At 52.4% G+C, this 18,169-nt stretch overlaps 1 protein-coding gene across 1 annotated transcript; it reads left to right on the top strand.

The window, feature by feature from the left end:
- The first annotated feature begins 5,394 nt into the window (after positions 1-5,394).
- Positions 5,395-14,593, top strand: SLC22A13 (solute carrier family 22 member 13). The gene is given in 11 exon segments (XM_057704614.1): positions 5,395-5,772; positions 11,438-11,541; positions 11,786-11,940; positions 12,169-12,286; positions 12,288-12,335; positions 12,492-12,636; positions 12,723-12,817; positions 13,015-13,229; positions 13,407-13,515; positions 14,077-14,292; positions 14,497-14,593. Coding segments are annotated over 11 exon segments (1,680 nt in total).
- Positions 14,594-18,169: the final 3,576 nt, after the last annotated feature.

Raw genomic sequence — 18,169 nt, 5'->3', positions numbered from 1 at the left:
TGTGGTGGTGTAAGGATGCTTCATTTTGCTGACTGTCGGTGGGAGCAGTGGGAAGTGGGTCAGGAGGTCACTACCAACTTTAACATTTCATATGAATAGAGAAAAGCCAAGGTGCACTTTTCTCTAAAAAAGTGTATGCCTGCAAATTAGAACAGCTTAAAATCAAGTGGGGAAACTGAAATCCCATGAGAGAGAGATCGGCCCAAGGAAATTTGACAGAGTGGGATAAGGAACTCCTTGCATTAATCTTTTCTGTTTAATTCTGCTCATGCTGTTGGGCAGGGGAAAGATGTCAGATTCAAGCCCTTGGGATTCCCTTGTGGAAAGTTCAGAGCAGGGCTGAACTTGTTCCCATTAGGCTTTGATATTGAAATGGTGACGTTTCATGTAAGATTCTAGGCCCTTCTGTATTCCCCTACTTCCTGGATAAGTAACCTCTGGTCATAACTCCTTCCCGACAGAAGGTGGTCTTTGAGCCATGATAGGACTGCTTTGGGGTGGGTCCTGGTAATTCAGGGCTCAGGTCCTGGGACCTCAGCATTGATGGTATCATAGCTGATTGAATTTGCTTTCAAGATAAACAGATTGTAAAAGTGGACTCTGACTATTGCGGGGACAGAGGAGGTGCTGGCTACTCAAAAGTGACCATGTGTACATGGGAGAGAGCAGGGGCGCGCGTAAACAGAGCCTCTCCGCTTGCCCATCATCTCTAGCAGGATCCAGTCTTGTCCAACAGCCAGATTCCTCACCTCTACCTGTTCACAGTAGCAATGCTCAGGGCCACAGTTGATGGATTCCTCCTGCGCGTCAACTCATCTATCCCACAGTTTTGGGTTTTGTTTTTTTTTAAAGTAGACTGTTTTTTTAAAAGCAGTTTTAGTTTCACAGCAAAATTGAGCAGGAAGTACACAGCATCCCCATATACCCCTGACTCCACACATGCACGGGCTCTCCCGCTGTCAGCATCCTGCACCGCAGTGGTGCACGTGTTACAGCTGAGAAACCCACACTGGCACTTCATCATCACCCAAAGGCCACGGTATACACTGGGCCTCACTCTTATATTCTGTGCGTTTGGACAGGTGCACCATGATATGCACCCATCGTTATGGTCTCATAGAGAATGGTCTCAACTGCCCTAAAATCCTATGTACCCTTGTTCCTCCCTCCCTCCCGCCTAGTCCCTAGAAACCACTGATCCTTTCCACGTCTCCAAAGTTTTGCTTTTTTGCAGAATGTCATATAGTTAGAAACATACAATATGTAGCCATGTCAAAACGGCTTCCTTCATGTAGCAATGTGCATTTAAAGTCTCTCCACGTCTTTGTGGCTTGATGACTCATTTCTTTTTAGCACTAATAGACCATGTCTGGATATACCACAGTTTATTCATCCATTCACGTACTAGCTGTGCCCAGTTTTTAACAATTGTGATTAAAGCTGCTATAAGCACCTGTGCGCAGGTCCTTATGTGGGCATGAGTTTCAAAGGTATTAACCTTTGGGAAAATACCAAGGAGCCCAATGGCAGATTGTATGGTGAAAGTAGGTGTATTTTTTTAGAAAGCCACCTACTCTCACCCAAAGTGACTGTGCTATTTTGCACTCCCACCAGTGATTGAGAATCCCTGTTGCTCCACATGCTCGCTGGCACTCGCTGGCACTGTTTTAGATTTGGGCCATTCTACTAGGTGTGTAATGATATCATTTTAATTGGTAATTCCCTGATGACAGTGTGTTGAGCATCTTTTCATATGCTTCTTTGCCACCTATACATATTCTTTGGCGAGGTGTCTGTTCAGGTCTTTTGCCCACTTTTAATCAGGTTGTTCTCTTATTGTTGAGTTTTAAGTGTTCTTTGTATACAGGCAGACCTCGTTTTATTGCAGTTTGCTTTATTTCTTTTTCACAACGATTGCTTTTTCTTTTTCAACAAATTGAAGGTTTGTGGCAACCTTTATTGTCGGATGATGACTACCATTTCTCAGCAGTAAAGTACTTTTAAATTAAGGTATGTACATTGTTTTCTTAGAGTACTGTTGCACACTTAAGAGACTACAGTATAGGGCCTTCCCTGATGGTGCAGTGATTAAGAGTCTGCCTGCCAATGCAGGGGACACGGGTTCGATCCCTGGTCCAGGAAGATCCCATATGCCACAGAGCGACTAAGCCTGTGCACCACAACTACTGAGCCTGCGCTCTAGAGTCTGCGCGCCACAACTACTGAGTCCGCATGCCACAATTATTGAAGTCTGCATGCCTAGAATCCATGCTCTGCAACAAGAGAAGCCACCAAAATGAGAAACAGGCGCGCTGCACAACGAAGAGTAGCCCCCCTCGCCACAACTAGAGAAAGCCCACGCGCAGCAACAAAGACCCAACAGCCGATAAATACATAAGTTTATAAAAAAAAAAAAGGACTACAGGATAAATATAACTTTTATGTGCACTAGGAAACAAAAAAACTCACTTTATTGTGTCTAGTTGTTCCAGCACCATTTGTGGTATTGCTTTTGCTCTTTTGTCAAAGATCAGTTGAATGTGATTTTCTTTCTGGGCTCTCGCTTCTGTTCCACTGATCTATGTATGTAATCTTTTGCCAATAGTGCACGGTCTTGAGTACTTCATAGGGTTGAAGTCCGGTATTCTCAGTCCTGCATCTCTGTTCTTCTCCAACCCTGTGTTGGCTGTTCTCAGACTTATCCACCCTGAGTCCCCAAGCAATCTGTCAATTACAGCTAGATTTTCCTGCTGTGATACTGGTTCCTATGGAAGTTTGAGTTTGTGGATTTCTGTTCCAAGAAGTTATATTCTCTTTATTTACTTGTCTGGCTCCAATTTGAGGGATAGCAGTTTGCCCTGTGACCTGACTTCTCTGACAGATCTAAGAGTTGTTGATTTTTCAGTTCAGCTTTTTACGTGCTAGAACAGAGTAACAACTTCCAAGTTGTTTACATCCTGGACTAGAAACCAGAACTCCTATCCCCTGTATTTTATTTACTAGAGTCATTCTCAAATTTGGAAGAGATTTGAGACACCATCCAGTGCATCCCTATAGGTGATGTTCAGGAAATACCTTCCCCTCCCCCCACTATGCACACAAGCACCACCCCCTACCCCATGGACAGTTGATGGCCAGCTCCAGTGGTTAGAACACTGGTTATATCTCTGTTTGGTCTCAGTTGTGCCCTTGATTGAAAGCAGGTGCAAGGAGGGGAAGAGGAGAGAGACACACTGTGGGCTCTCCCTGAAGGGCCAGAGGCAGCCCCATCCTACCCTGCAGTCTCCCAGAGACAGTGGAGGTGACCAGACTGCTTGGGGACACCAGAGAGCGGCACATATGCTCCTTTGAACTCATCCTCCCAGGTCAGTGAGACCATACAAGTCCCTGGGGTTATGATGTTCCTGGGAGAACTCCCTCAAAGAAGGGAGCCGGTTGTGGGCTTTGAAGCATCATGGAGAGCCTTTGGCAGACTGGTTGGAGTGGGGCGAGCAAGGTTAGGAGAACAAATAAGAAATTAGGATTGGGGGAGTTGGGAGTGCAGTGTAGCCAGTGACATTTGGGGATCATAGTTACAACTCTGGAAAGGTCTTTGGTTGAGCCTCACTCTTCTGTCAGCCTTCCTCATCATTTATCTATCTGTGTTTTAGAATCCTACACCAAGAAATGGAAAATCCTTAGAGACCATCTAGTTCAAGCTTTCCTCTTACATGGGTGCAGAAATTGAGGCCTGAGGGATAGAAGGAGCAGACGGCAGATCACAGAGAAGCAGCAGTGGAGACCAAGCTTCCCGCCTCCCAGCTCCAGTCCCTTCGGAACCTTAGACCTGAAATCCTTTCCCTGATCAGAGTGAAGAGATGATGAGGACTGAGCACAGGCCCCAGTCTCCACCTCAGTTTCCCGCATAATGTGAACCCCAAAGTGAGCAGCAACAGCTGGTAGCATCTGCTTTCTTGGCAGTTCAGTCAAGGTGGTGCTGAGGACGAGAACACACAAGGGAGCTAGGTGAGGAAGAAGAGGTGGGGCTGGGGACAGCAGGGAGGGAGTAGAGAGGAATGTCCTCTTCTTATGCAGAGTTGTGGACCCTTGCCTCTGCCCTCCAGTGTCTGCCCTACCTGGACTCTCCCTTGATGCTGAGTGATTAGCAGGCCACGGATATAGGCACACTGTATCCAAAACTGCCCTGCACAACCTTGCTGCCTTGCATTCCTTCACCCATGCTCCTCTGCCCATCTCTCATCTCAAAGTGTTTCAAAATCAAAACACAAAAAGGCTTCCTGATGCTTACACAAGCAAATACGTGAATGTGAGTGTGATACCCAAGCATGTATTTTTCCCTAATGCTCTATATTTAGTCCCATCATTCCTCACCTCCCATGATTGAACTGGATACCTTCCAAGCCCTGGGTCTACCTGCAGTGAGACTCCCACAGGGGAAAAGGATGGGGCCTTTCATCTTTGGGAGGTTCCTGTTGTCGGAGGTCCTGCCTTCTGTTAGTCTCCTGTCCTGTAGGAATCCTGACCTGCCAGCCCCCATGCTGTGCCCCATCCCAACCTCGACTCCAGCAAGATTATAGGAATGACCCCAAGTGGGGAGGGGCTTCCACAGCTGGGGCTGGGGCTTTGTCCTTTGTCCCTCTGTGCTCACCAAGGTTGCTCAGGGTGTTACTCTTGGGCAGCTTGTATTTGTTTTTCTCTCGCGGGGGTGTTAGTGGTTTCTTCCTTGATGAGATAGAGATCAAGATGCACCTTTTAGTTCTGCTGCTGGAAGGAAAGGCCTTTATGCCCTTGCAGGGTCTCCTGGCCTTCCTGCTCCCCTTGGATCGGCTGCTGTTGCATACCACCACAAGCTAGAGACCCTGCAGAAGAAAATAACCTCAGGGTCGCAAGACCAGACTGGGCTGTTGGCCGAGTTAACATGCAGGCTGGGTCCTTGCTGCTCCATTGACTTGTGCCCCACTGCCTAGTATAGTGGTAACTGCCCTGTCGTGTTGAAATTACTCTCAGAATTTGGATTCTATCATAATGGGACGGGTTTGCCCTGGTGTGAATGGAAGAGGATGTTACAGTTAGAGGGGGTGTCGTCGCTGTATACCATGCATACATTTGGCTAAAGCGCACTGCTGTGTGCTAGGCCTGAGAAGTTCCTCTTGTGGCACGTGTCACACAGTCCATAAAACATCCTCAGATCCTCCAAGTCAGAGTGGACTGTTTTTCCATCATGTTCTATCACTCCTAGACCAGAGCTAGGGAGCTGAGGTGTGACAGCTGGAGCCAGGCAAGGCTGGATTAAACATTAACACAGCTGCCACCACTGCTAAGAGGAGCTGGTGCCCCAGAGTGAGCTGCAGAGCTGTCTGGTGGCCCCAGCTAAGGAGGTGGTGACCAGTGACCATGGCTCCCTTTGCCCAGATCCTGGCTGAAATTGGCAGCTTGTGTCGCTTCCAGGTACGGCTGCTGATACTGCTGAGTGTCCCCAACTTCCTGACTGCCTTCTACGTGTGCGCCCAGGTCGTCACGGTCCTGGACGAGGCCCACCACTGTTCAGTGGCCTAGGTCAAGAACCAGACCCTGAACCTGAGCACTGCTGAGCAGCTGGTGCTGAGAGTGCCTGCAGGTGCTGCGGGCAGCCCCGAGCCCTGCCTCACGTTCCGGCCGCCCCCGGACGGCGCCAGCCTGGAGGACATCCTCAGCCACAGCTTCAACGAGACACAGCCTTGCGCGGTGGGCTGGGTCTACCCTGAGGGCAGGCCCCCATCCCTAAAGGATGAGGTAAGACTGCCCTTTGGTCTGTCTCTACATGTTCTGAGTCAGTCAGCTCCTCTGCCTGACCCTCTGCGCTCCGTCTCCAGTGTGTCTGCCTCTGTGGCTGCCCCTGCGCCCCGCACCTGAATGACAGTTACGACGCTTGTTCTGCTCTCTGTCCTCTGCCTGTTGGCCCAGCTACCTCTCCATCCATTGCCCTTGTCTGGGGTGTCAGTCCATCTGTCCATTCATCGCTGCCTGTGCGTTTATCTGTCCCTCTGCCTTTCTGCCCAGTGGCCTTCCTTCCTGTCTCCCCTGTTCTCCTATCTTCATGCCTCTCTCTCTCTCTCTCCCACATTCCCATCTGTCTGTCCATTTGCCCTTGTCTTTCAGTCTACCTCCGCACGTCTGCCTGCTTACCCGCCTTCCGCGTCTAACGAACCCTCCGATGCTGCCCCTTCCCTGTCCACTCGTCTGCCTTCCTGCTTGCTTGCCTTGGGCTTCCTCCCTTCAGCCTGTCTCTCTGGACCTCTTCCTGCCTGCCTGCCTCTGAGATGCTGGAGGATACCCCGGACTCTAGGATTTGTCCTGCACGTAGCGGAGCAATTGCTCCTGCCGACTCCATTCTCTTAGGAGGGACCCAAGCGGATCAATAGAAAAGTCCTCACTCCAGCCACCTCAGAGCAAGAAGGGTTGCTTCCCAGACAGTAGGGTTGAGCACAGCATGGGGAGGCGACCTGGCCAGGGCAACATAAAGACTTGATGGTGGAGCTGAGACTCCTGCATTTGGGGCACCGGCTGCCCAGTTCCCTGCAAGAATGGGAACGAGCACAGATAGTCCAGAAGCCTGAGGGGCAGGGGTTGGGGAATCTGTGCAGCTCTCACCCTAATGGCGGCAAATCCTGAACCTCTGTGGAGGGCAATTTGAACCCAGAGACTAAACATTCACTTTTTCATATGTGACCATATACCTGCCTGCAGAACCGTGGCAGCCTGAGGGTGTGTCCTCCTGCCTTCTTCCTGACCCTCCCGTTCATTCCACCCCACAGGGGGAGTAGGTCGCCTTTGAACTCTGCTAGCCCCTGAATCTAGCCCAGCCTAGGCCGGTCTGACCCTCCATCATCTCCCCAGTATCCCACCCATGGTAGGTCTGGTCTTCATCGGTCCTTAGATACTGTGGAGGTGTCTACCTCTACATGTGCTCATAAACTCTCTGCCCATCTGATCAAATGTCACCATCCTTACAGCCCAGGCAGACTTCCAGAGTGCTTGGAGTCAACTCTAGGTCTTGTTCACAGCCTTTGCTGGACTGTTCATGCAACTATATTCAACCGACAGCTCCTGAGTATTAACTATGCAAGGAACAGAGAACAGAGGCACCCTATCCACCTTCTCTGAGAACATCTGGGCCCCTTGTAGAGGGGCAAAGGGCTAGATGGGCTCTGAGGCTAGAATTTGCTTCTTCCTGGAGAGGGAATGGGCAGGCAACTCCCAGAAGGAGTTGATATGTGAGCTGGGCCCTCAGGGACCAGAAGAAGTTTGATGGAAAAGAAGGGAAGGCCTTGGTAGGCAGAGAATAGCAAGAGAAAGGCCTGGCAACAGGAAGTAGGTGGTGTGTCTGGGAAGCAGCAGGAACCTGGTGTGCCTGGGGTCGGGCTGGGCAGGTTGTAGGAGTGAATGGGACATTCTCAAGGATTGGGGGCCTCTTTCTTTATCCTCAGTCACTAATTTAGTCTTTGCTGACCCTGGGGTTGGCCCTTGGCCCTCTGGCCTTGCCCTGACACGCTCCCAAGGACCCACCCTCCAAATGACTGTGGCTCCCAAGGGAATGTATGCGTTTGGTGCTTGGTGCCCTGAACCACAAGACAGCCCCTAACTCTGGGGCTACCTTGTGTGAGGTGTCTGCTCTGATTTCCAGTCTACGAACAGGGGTTCTGCTACACTGACTGAGGACTCCTCTGAGCTGACATCCCAAGTTTCCTTATTATAACCAGCAACTTCATATGCAAAATGAAATACAAACTATCCGAATTTGAGAAGGAAAGAATACATTTCCTTAAAGGCTGCATTCTCATGAAGGACAGAAGAGTGCATTTCTCCTTCTTAACCTACCTACCCAGCATTTCCCCGGTGGCCATCCTTGGTAAAAGAGAAAATGCCTCCCAGCCCTGTCCACACACACCTCTGAATAGGGAGGTAACTAGACCATCAGTGAAGAACAACAACTGCGTGATCTGTCCTGGGACCGCAGAGGGAAGGGATGGGAGGGGAACAGAGAGAATAGCCATTTCTAGGGTCTGGAGCATGAACATGCCTGGCTTCTGTGAGCGATTCTGACGTACATAAGGGGTTGGGAAAAGGCAAGCGCCAACTCAGGCTCAGTGCTGAGGAAGTGGGGCTTTCTCCTAGAGCCTGAAGGGAGCCATTGGTGGCTTTGCAGCAGGAGGGGGGCGGTGTGACAGGTTGTGCTCTAAGAAATGGGAGTGGGATTCTGTGGGCCACCGTGGCAGGCCCTAGACAGAACCATCCTCTGTAGGCACTAGGGCTGGGAAGGTTAACGACGGGTGTCCCCTGTTGGAGCCCTCTTCGTCTCTGTTCCGTCTGCAACAGGACACCAGCAGGTGAACTTGGGTAGGTCTTGGCACCTCCCCAGGCCTCTGTCTCGGCTGCAGAACAGAGGGAATGATAAACCTTCACTGGGTTAGCGGGAGGATTTGATAAGATAGGGGCTCTCTCAACCACAGGGAGGCAGTGAATGGTGTCTACTGAGCAGGGGTGGCAGTCTTGGAGGAGTCCCGTGGCTCGGCACTCATGCCTTCAGAGCGTGACAGCACCGTGTGTCTGAGATGCCTGCGCCACCAGCTGTGTGCTGGCTTAGCACAGCCACGGTGCGAAGCATGGTGTATGTGTTCATTCCTTTAATCCTATCTGGCAATACTGTGGAATCTGTTTCATCCCCATTTTGTACCTGGGGAACCGAGACACCAGCAGATCAGCTAACAGATTCAAAGTTACACAGAATGACTCAGTTCTGGCTCTGGAGGCTGACAATGGCAGGCCTTTATTATTTAAATCGTGTTTAACTACAAAGGCAGTCTGTAGTGGCTAGACAAAATGCAGACAGGATAGAACGGGGTGGAACAACAAGTTCAGGTCCCTGGTCATGCTGCACTTCATTCTCAGGGGCAATCTGTTCATCATTTAATACATATTTAAAGTTGTTATAAAATTAACAGTTGTCCTTCAGGACAGGAGTGGGAGCAAAATGCTATCTCCTGAGTTGGTTAATTTTTTGCTGAAGGTTAACTAATGGAGATTGACTACTTAGCCGAGCAAAGGTATTAGTTCCTTCCTTCATTCAGTCACTTCCTCCTTCACTCAGGAAATATTACCTCAGCTTTCCCTCAGGTTCACTCCCTGCCCTCCAGTTTCAGTCACTGCCAGGACTAGCTGCTTCATCTCTTCTCCCTTAGGGGAATTATAATAATAAGTCAAGGATCATTGTCAGAATTACATGAGATGGGACTTCCCTGGTGGTCCAGTGGGTAAGACTCCGCAGTCCCAATGCAGGGGGCCTGGGTTCGATCCCTGGTCAGGGAATTAGATCCTGCATACGTGCTTCAATTAAGAGTCCGCATGCCACAACTAAGGAGGCCGCATGCTGCAACTGAGTCCGCACACCACAGCTAAGAAGGCTGCATGCTTCAACTAAGAGTCCACATGCCACAACTAAGAAGACTGTGTGCTGCAACTAAGAGTCTGCACACCACAGCTAAGAAGGCCGCGTGCTGCAACTAAGACCTGGTGCAGCCAAAATAAAATAAGTAAATATATTTTTTTGATTATATGAGGTAATGCATGTAAAACATTTGGCGAGGTACCCAACCCAGAGGAAGCACTCAAAGAAGCATTAATATTGTTGCAAAGCTATCTCTGTGAGCTCTGGAGGACAGCTCATGTGTCATGATCTCCCCCACAAACATTTGCATGGAGTTGAGCTGTGTGCAGAGGGGCACAGAACACTCTGAGGGGCCTGCAGACAGGGGTGGGGAGTGTGAGTCACCGGCACTTACTGTATGTGCACACGCAGTAGACATGGGTACAGACTGGTATGGACACCCATGTTTTCATCACTTGGTTTCCCAGTCTGTCTGTCAGGTTCTCTCTGTGAGTCTCCAGGTGGGTTTTCCACCCCCCCATCGTGTGTGTGTGTGTGTGTGTGTCCTCATCTGTGCGTGTGCAGGCCCGCATGTTCCTCCATCCTAGTCCCTTTCCTCGAAGGGTGTGTGAGGGCTTCTTAGGATTCTGATTGCCTGTGAATGATGGGAATTTCAGGGGGGTCTGCAGCCAGCTGGAAAAAGTCGGAAAGGCCCAAGCAGCTCACAGGGGTATGATGGTTGTTCGGAAGAGGCCCCATTTGTCAGGAAGAAGCAGTTAATGACTGTCAGAGGTTCCCAGACTATACATCCTTAGCGGGTCAAGAATTTTACATGGCATCTCCAGGCCAAAAATTAACTAGAAGTTTCACGTATTAAGTAATTTGATCCAAACAACTTTAGAAGGGGGACTTCCCTGGCCGTCCAGTGGTTAAGACTCCGCGCCTCCACTGCAGGGGGCACGGGTTCAGCCCTGGCCAGGGAACTAAGATCCCGCATTGCTGCGTGGCGTGGCCAAAAACAACGACGGCGACAATAAAAAAAAACCCAAACCAAACATCTTGAGGATTTATGTGCTAATAACTTAGTGGCTGTTTAAAAAAAATAATGCACACTTCCTCAAAACTTTTAAAACACTATGTCAAAAAGAACTTCTACAGTCTTAGGCTATAAAACTGGAAGCATCTGAGGAGGCTGCTTTTTTATACTGTGTTTTGTTCCACATAGTACACTTGAATCAATACTTTAAAATCCATCTATTTTCAGTGTTCTTCATGTAACACACTATAAAGCAAGACATTACACTTAAAGAATAAAAGATACACACAACTCTAAAAAAAATAATACGCACAAATCGAAAGAAAACATTTTTATTTCATCCTAAAGTAAGTGCAGTTACTTCCTGATAGGATGTACTGGGAACCGCACAATGTCTCAATCCTTGAACCCCACCACCCTCATTTTCTGTTGTACATTGAGTTTCACATGGTGCTTGCTTTTTTTCAGTAACTGCCAAAAACACAACTTCACAGAGATATGATGTCACTGAAAAGAATTGTGTGGGAACTCCCCTGGTGGCACAGTGGATAAGACTCCACACTCCCAATGCAGGGGGCCCAGGTTCGATCCCTGGTCAGGGAACTAGATCCCACATGCATGCCGCAACTAAGATTTCACGTGCCACAACTAAGGAGCTGGTGAGCCGCAACTAAGAAGCCTGCCTGCCACCACTAAGACCTAGGACAACCGAATAAATAAATAAACATTTTTTTTTAATTGCATGAACCATCTGGAGTTGGTAGTTTGATATGAAGCAGATGTTGAGTGTTGCAGTATTTCCCTTGACACCTCTCAGTACCGCGTCTGCACCCTGAGTCCATGCTGCTGCCCTGGGGTGCCTCAGTGCACGTCACACTGCTGCCCTGAGACGCCGCGCCTGCCCCTCTCTGTCCTGAGAGATCTGTAGTGGGTGGGCTAGCTGACAGAGGACTAGCCCTAGCTGCCCCGAGGCTCACAGCTGCACGAGTCTGCCTCAGTTTAGCCTGGCGTGTGGCCGGAAGCATCTGAAGGAGACCTCCCAGTCAGTGTACGTGGCTGCGCTTCTCATCGGGACGCTCATCTTCGGACCCCTCTGTGGCTGGTGAGGAGCTTGACCGGCTCCCTAAACCCAGCATGCTCTTGGGCTCCTGGCCCAGGGTCTAGTCCCTGCTCCGTGCCCTGCTCACCGGTCTCCGGCTAAGGCCCTGTCCCCCCGCCATGGCTCCCAGCTGGGGCCCTGCGCTGTCCCACAAACAGAGCACCCAGGGCAGGGCTGGGGGCTGGGTCTCCCTTCCTCCTTCCCCTCAGACAGACTCCCTCCTCAACCTGCGCCTGTCTCACCCCAGGATTGGGCGAAAGGCCGCCGTCCCGGTGCAGCTGCTACTCTTGGCCATCCTCGGCGTGGGCACAGCCTTTGTCCCCAGCTTTGAGCTCTGCATGGCCCTGAACTTTGCTGTGGCCACGGCCGTCGCTGGATATGCCTTGAGCAACATTACCCTATGTGAGTATCCGGGCCCTGAAGCCGTCAGCCGCGGAGCGAGGCCTGGGGGTCTGGGTGGCCATGCTCCCACACTACCTGTGGAGCCCAGTCAACTGCCCACACCTGACGTGATGGCACCGTCACTCCCTGATTGGGCCAGGACCACAGCCTCTGACCCGGTGGCGTCTAGCGTTGGCAGGGAGTGAGAGGGCAGGGTCTGGCCCAGCCTCAGTCTCTGTGTTCTCACAGTTGCAGAGTGGGTGGGGCCCTCATGGGGGACTCGGGTGGTGGTCTTGGCCCACTGCGCCTTTTCTGTGGGGCAGATGGCCCTCTCAGGACTTGCCTGTGGAGTCCGGAACTGGAGACTTCCAGATTGCTGGCACTGCACCTGTCTTTCTACTCTTCTTCTACTTCTGGTGAGGAGATACTTCCCAGGCAAGCCACCCCTTGGTTGACTATGCGTCCAGAGAGGTGTCTGGGAGAGCAAACCTGCAAGGCCTCTGGGGTCGGTGTGCACTGGTACAGCGGGTAAGCTCCTGGGGGAGCAGGGAGGCCCAGGTCCAGGCCCCGAGGTCACAGCCATTTCCAACCTACCGGGCGCTGCCTGAATCTGCATGGTGGCTTCTGACCCGGGGGAGGGTAGAGGAGGCTAAACAACTGATCCAGAAGGTGGCCTTGGTCAACAGGCGAGAACTCTCCCCCGAGCTCCTGAGCCAGGTACTTGCAGCAGCTGGGACAGCCCTGCCCTGATCTAACCACACAGCGTGGCCCACCTGGCCCCTCACTCTGCACCCCCCTGCTAGCTGGTCCCAGAGAAGACCGGCCCCATGGGAAATGCCCCGGATCTGTTCCGACACCCCCAGCTCCGGAAGGTCACCCTGATTCTCTTCTATGTCTGGTGAGTGGACCAGGGCCCACAGACCAAACTAAAGGGCTGCCACGTCTCTGGGGACGGTGGCTGTCTGGGCACCACTGGGTCTCTTGCTGGCTGTGCTCCTGTCTCCTGCTGTGACTTCTGGCCAAGGCAATCTCTCCTTCTGAGCGTGATGGTGTCTCGTTACCCAGCAGTGACAGGGACTCTTGAACTCTCTGTAGGTTTGTGGACAGCGTGGTGTACTTTGGCCTGGGCCTCCAGGTGGGGGGCTTTGGGCTGGATATCTACGTGACACAGCTAATCTTTGGAGCGGTTGAGGTACCTGCCCGCTACTGCAGCATCTTCACGATGGAGTGGTTGGGCTGCAGATGGAGCCAGCTGGGGACTCTGGTTCTGGGTGGCGTCATGTGTATCACCATCCTCTTTGTCCCAGCAGGTACCAGGGCTGGCTCCCCCTCCCCCCCAACCTGCTGTCAAGGCCCATTGTTTCAGTGAGGGCTTCTCTGGGGTTTGGGTGCAAAAGGGGTGAGGAGTTTGGGAGGACAGGGCAGGGGCAGGGCCCAGGTGATGGGGATGGCTACCCTCCATGTAGCTGACCAGCAGCCTCTCCCAGATCTGCCAGTGGTGGTCACTGTGCTGGCTCTGGTGGGGAAGTTTGCCACAGCGGCCAGATTTACCATCTCCTACACGTACTCTGCTGAGCTCTTCCCCACCGTCATCAGGTAAAGACTGCAGGTACTACTCCTGCTTCTCTGCTGCTGAGACCCTGCGTTTGGCTATCCTTCCTCTGCCCTTACTGCTGTTCCCCAAAGAGCTTACAGAGCTGTCTCTGGGGCAGCAGTGCTGGATGCGGTCCAGGGCTGAATGGGGTCAATGGAAAGCAGAGGAGGGCAGTGAAGGGCAGATACAGGAGGGGCCACCCCCTGGCCTTGTCAGGATTGGAGCATGGAGTAAGTCCAAGTTTGATGAATGGCTAGAAGGAAGACTCCGGTGGGGGTGGGAGGTGGTCAGGAGGTGCCGCCTTTGATCTGAGACTTGATAGGTGAGCAGGAGTACAGCAGGCAGGCAGAGAGGCCTGGCAGTGCGAAAAGCAGGCCACACAGTAGGACTAGGAGAAGTGCAGGAGGCGGTGGCAGGAAGGCTGCTGGACTGCATGAGCCTGGAGACTCTGCAGGGCCTGTGGAGACCTGATGAGACGTCAGGGCTCTCCCAAGAAAGTGAGCTGGGTGGAGCTGTGGCCCGGGGGGGCCAGGTCTGCTCAGCTTGCGCTGGCCTTTGCGCAGGCAGACGGGCCTGGGGCTGGTGGGCCTCTTCTCGAGGATTGGGGGCATCCTCACGCCGCTCGTGATCCTGCTGGGCAAGTACCACGCAGCCCCCCCCATGCTCATCTACGGCAGCCTCCCCATCGGGGCGGGCTTACTCTGCGCCCTGCTGCCAGAGACACGTGGCCAGACCCTGAAGGACACCGTGGACGACCTGCAGCACGAGTCCTGCCCACGGTGAGGCGCTTGCTCTTTCCGAAGCCCAGGACCTCATAGCAGTGGCCCCATCGCAGAAGGGCCTCTACTTCAGCCTTTGTCCACTGTTGCGTAGAAGCCCGTATGGCACCCTCGTGATTCCCCTGCTTTGGGGAGGGGGTGGCGAGGGACAGTAAGGTGGGATCCGTTCCTGGACAGCCAGTGACGGGCCTCTGCTTCCTCCAGCTCTCTGAACGCAGTGCCCTCAGAAAAGGATCCGGAGGCCTCGGGAGGTACTTCCAGCCCAGGGGTAGCCTTTGGAGCAGCAAGCACATACCTCTGATGTGTCTCCGAAGCCAGACCAGCGACAGCAGGGAGCTGCCCACACACCCCCCCGGAAACAGCCGGACCCGTGAGCACGGCCAGCCTTGCTGACGGAGGCAGCGCCCCACGAGCCGGCCCAGAGCCAGCCACCCACTGCCCAGCCCAATCCCAGAAGCATCCGGGACAGGCCTCCCTCCTTCCAAAATCTTTCTCCTCCCCGGAGCCCCACCCCCAATACCCTGTTCTGGGTGAGGGTCTCGGGTGTGTCTTGGGCTTAACTTGTTCTCTGACAGTCTTGTGGGGAAATGGCTCCTCAGATTGCCCTCCACCTGGGGTCCCCCTGCCCTGAAAACACAGCCAAACCCAGAAAAGAACAGCTGGGTAGGGCCTCTCCAACTAGGTGAGAGTAGGAGGAGAAAAACACTTAAAGTTCTGGACTCGTCCAGGCAGGCGGAGGAAAAGCTGCGGACGGAGGGAAGGTTGTGGTTCCTTCAATGGCTGGAGCAGGCCCGACTGGATAAGGTGGGACCCACAGGGCATTTGATCCAGCTGAGAGGAGGCCGATTCGGTCAGAATCAAAGCTTCAGTCTTGCCTTCCCTTCAAAGATTCTCCTTCACCCTCCCCGCCCTCAGGGACCAGTGGCCGGGGAGAAGGAGGAGGTCAGTTCTGTGCCTCTCTGGGCCCCGCCTCCCTTCCACGTGCTGCTGCCCTGGCTCCTGCAGGGCCCATGCTGAGTGAGGGAGAGGGGCAGAGGTCTTTTTACGTGCTGGGAGTACTTCCAGGCTTGCAGCGGTTGATTATCACTCAGGGGCCCTGGCAGGCTCCTAAAATCAGGTTTTCCACGAGAATGTTCAGGGGTTCTCAGCGATCATCCCAGGACTCTGCATTGGTCCTTAGGATGAACAGTGTGCTGGCAGCTGACCCCTTGGGACATCACTTTACCCCTTGACCCCCCGTGTGGATCCCCACACAGCCTCTCTTTTGCTGGCCTCCCTTACGAGACAGTCCGACTAGCAAAACCACAGCAGCACACGAGCCTGACTGCCCGCCTGCTGTTTGCCTGCAGCCCGACCGCTGGCCACTGCCAGAGGGAGTCACACTCCCGACAAGCCTGGCCTGTGAACCTGCGGTCAGCCGCACCTTGTATTCCTACCAGCTTTTTGAGTCAGCTTGTTTTCCAACTCTCACCAGTGGCTAAGCTCCACTCTGCATGCCTCCCTTCCTTCTGCCCCCTGCAAGGTAGGTTTTCCTCCTCCTCTCAGAGAAAGGAAAAGCCATCCTATAGCTTCTCCCCAAACTTCCCACCAAGACATCTTTAATCTGCACTCCCTCCTCCCCTGGGTGGTGATCTGGGAGCAGCTGAGTGGAGGGCCTGTTCCTCCTCTGACTCTCGACTTCATCCCTCCTCCTCTGGCATGGGGACTGAGGGCGGGCAAGTTGTGTCTGGAGGTGGAGCCCTGGTGGGGAGGGAGGCAGGTGCTCCGGGTGCTGGGAACGGTCTGCACGAGGCATGGGGCTGGCTCACGCGGAGATTCTCCCAGCCTGCCTCGCCCCTTCCATCCCTAGAGCCTGCGGCCAGTTGTGCCCCAGAAGCAGGATGCGGCTCCTCCGCACCCACTTCACCCCAGGACCTCCCCACCCCATTGTGATGCTGCTCCCCGGACACCACGGAACCCAAGGGTTCTGCTTCCAAGGGTCTGGCTGGGCCTGGATTGTGGTCAGGTGGGCCCTGGCTTTGGCTTGTGGTCCTGTCTCCAGGGAGGAGGGACGGGCGTGGAGGGCGGCGATTATGACGACGCCCAGCAATTGTGGGGCCGCATTCTCAGCACAGACGTGGACAGGAGCCTGCCGGGGCCTGTTTGGCTGTGGGGAGTCTGTGGAAGCAGCAGGCTGCCCTCCCGGGAAGCGTGAGTTCTCAGGTGTGGCATCTGGCCATTTCCTACCCTCAGAAGAGGGGCTGCTCCTGGTTATACCTCCCAGGCCTCAGTTTCCTCTTTTTACACTGAGAACCAATTGCCTGGGGCCTGTCCACCTGGCGGGGGTCCTTTGGGAGCAAGGGCTCCAGGGCCTTGCAGACTGTCAGGCCCCTGTGGGTATTCAGGTGATGCTGTGGGGACAATGAAGGGGACCTTGCTGGGGAAGCTGGCTCCAGGCCCCAAAATCAAATCTCTGTGAGCAAAGGAAAGGTTCCCTCCCTCTCTCTCTCCCTCCCTTCCTCCTTCCCTCTCTCCCTCCCTGGGAAGTCTCCTCTATCCTGTGACACCCCCTCCAAACTTACACACATACACACTGTACTAGTTTCCTGTTGCCCTTGTAACAAATTACCACAAACTTGGTGGCTTTAAACAACACAAATTTATTACCTTATAGTCCTGCAGGTCAGAAGGCCAAAATGGGTCTCACTAGGCTAAAATCAGGTGTCCCAGGGCTGCATCCCTCTCTGGAGGCTCTAGGGGAGAATTTATTTCCTTGCCTTTTCCAGCCTGTAGAGGATACCTGCAATTCCTTGACTCACAGGCCCTTGTATCTTCAAAGCCCACAATGGCTGGTCAAGCCTTAAGAGATGTAACTGAAGTTCATGCATTTTCACTGCTGTGTTGTATTCCACGAGATACATATACCACAGTTTATCCATTCCTCAGCTGATGGGGGCATTTGGACTCTTTTTTTTTTCCCCACATTCTAAGTGTGTTGTCATGAACCTTCTGGTACCCTTCATGGATCATATGTGCAAATGTTTGCCCAGAGTATATAACTGGGTGTAGAACTGCTGGGTCGTAAGGTGTGGGGATAGTCAGCTCTATAAGACAATGCCAAATTGTTTTCCAAAGTGGAGCGATAAATAATCCTGCCAGAAATGTATGACAGATACATACTGGGTATCGTCAGACTTCTTAAGTTTTCTCAAGCAAATGAGCGTTAACTATGGTCTTGATTTGCATTTCCCTCACTATTAAAGAGGTGGACAGCTCTTCATATGTTTGTTTAAATTTCCTCTTCTTGAAATGCCCCTTTGTATTTTTTATATATAAATTTATTTATTTGTTTATTGGGTATGTTGGGTCTTCGTTGCTGCACACGGGCTTTCTCTAGTTGCAGCGAGCAGGGGTTACTCATCATTGTGGTGCACGGGCTCCTCATTGCTGTGGCTTCTCTTATTGCAGAGCACGGGCTCTAGGCGCACAGGCCTCAGTAGTTGTAGCACACAGGCTCAATAGGTGCTCCATGGCATGTGGGATCTTCCTGGACCAGGGATCGAACCCGTGTCCCCTGCATTGGCAGGCAGATTTTTAACCACTGTGCCACCAGGGAAGTCTCCATTCATGTCTTTTGCCCATTTTTCTATTGTCTTTTTATTATTGATCTGTGGCTTCTTTGCATATTCTTGATCCTTTTTCTCCCCTAGTAATATGTGTTTTTCAATGTATTCTCCCAGATGTGTTTCTTTTAACTTTATGATTTTCAGTTTTGAGTAGTCAAATTTATAATGTAAAATTTTATGGTTAGCATGGAACAGCATAGCTTTTGTGTCCTGATTAAGAAATCCTTTTTTGGGTTCCCCTGCTCCCTCTTGTGCTCATGTTCTGCATTGCC

This window comes from Hippopotamus amphibius, chromosome 13, assembly GCF_030028045.1.
Source record: "Hippopotamus amphibius kiboko isolate mHipAmp2 chromosome 13, mHipAmp2.hap2, whole genome shotgun sequence".
NCBI classification, from domain to species: Eukaryota; Metazoa; Chordata; class Mammalia; order Artiodactyla; family Hippopotamidae; genus Hippopotamus; species Hippopotamus amphibius.
Note: the sequence above shows the minus strand (reverse complement) of the source record. Positions and strands in the feature narration are given on the sequence as shown.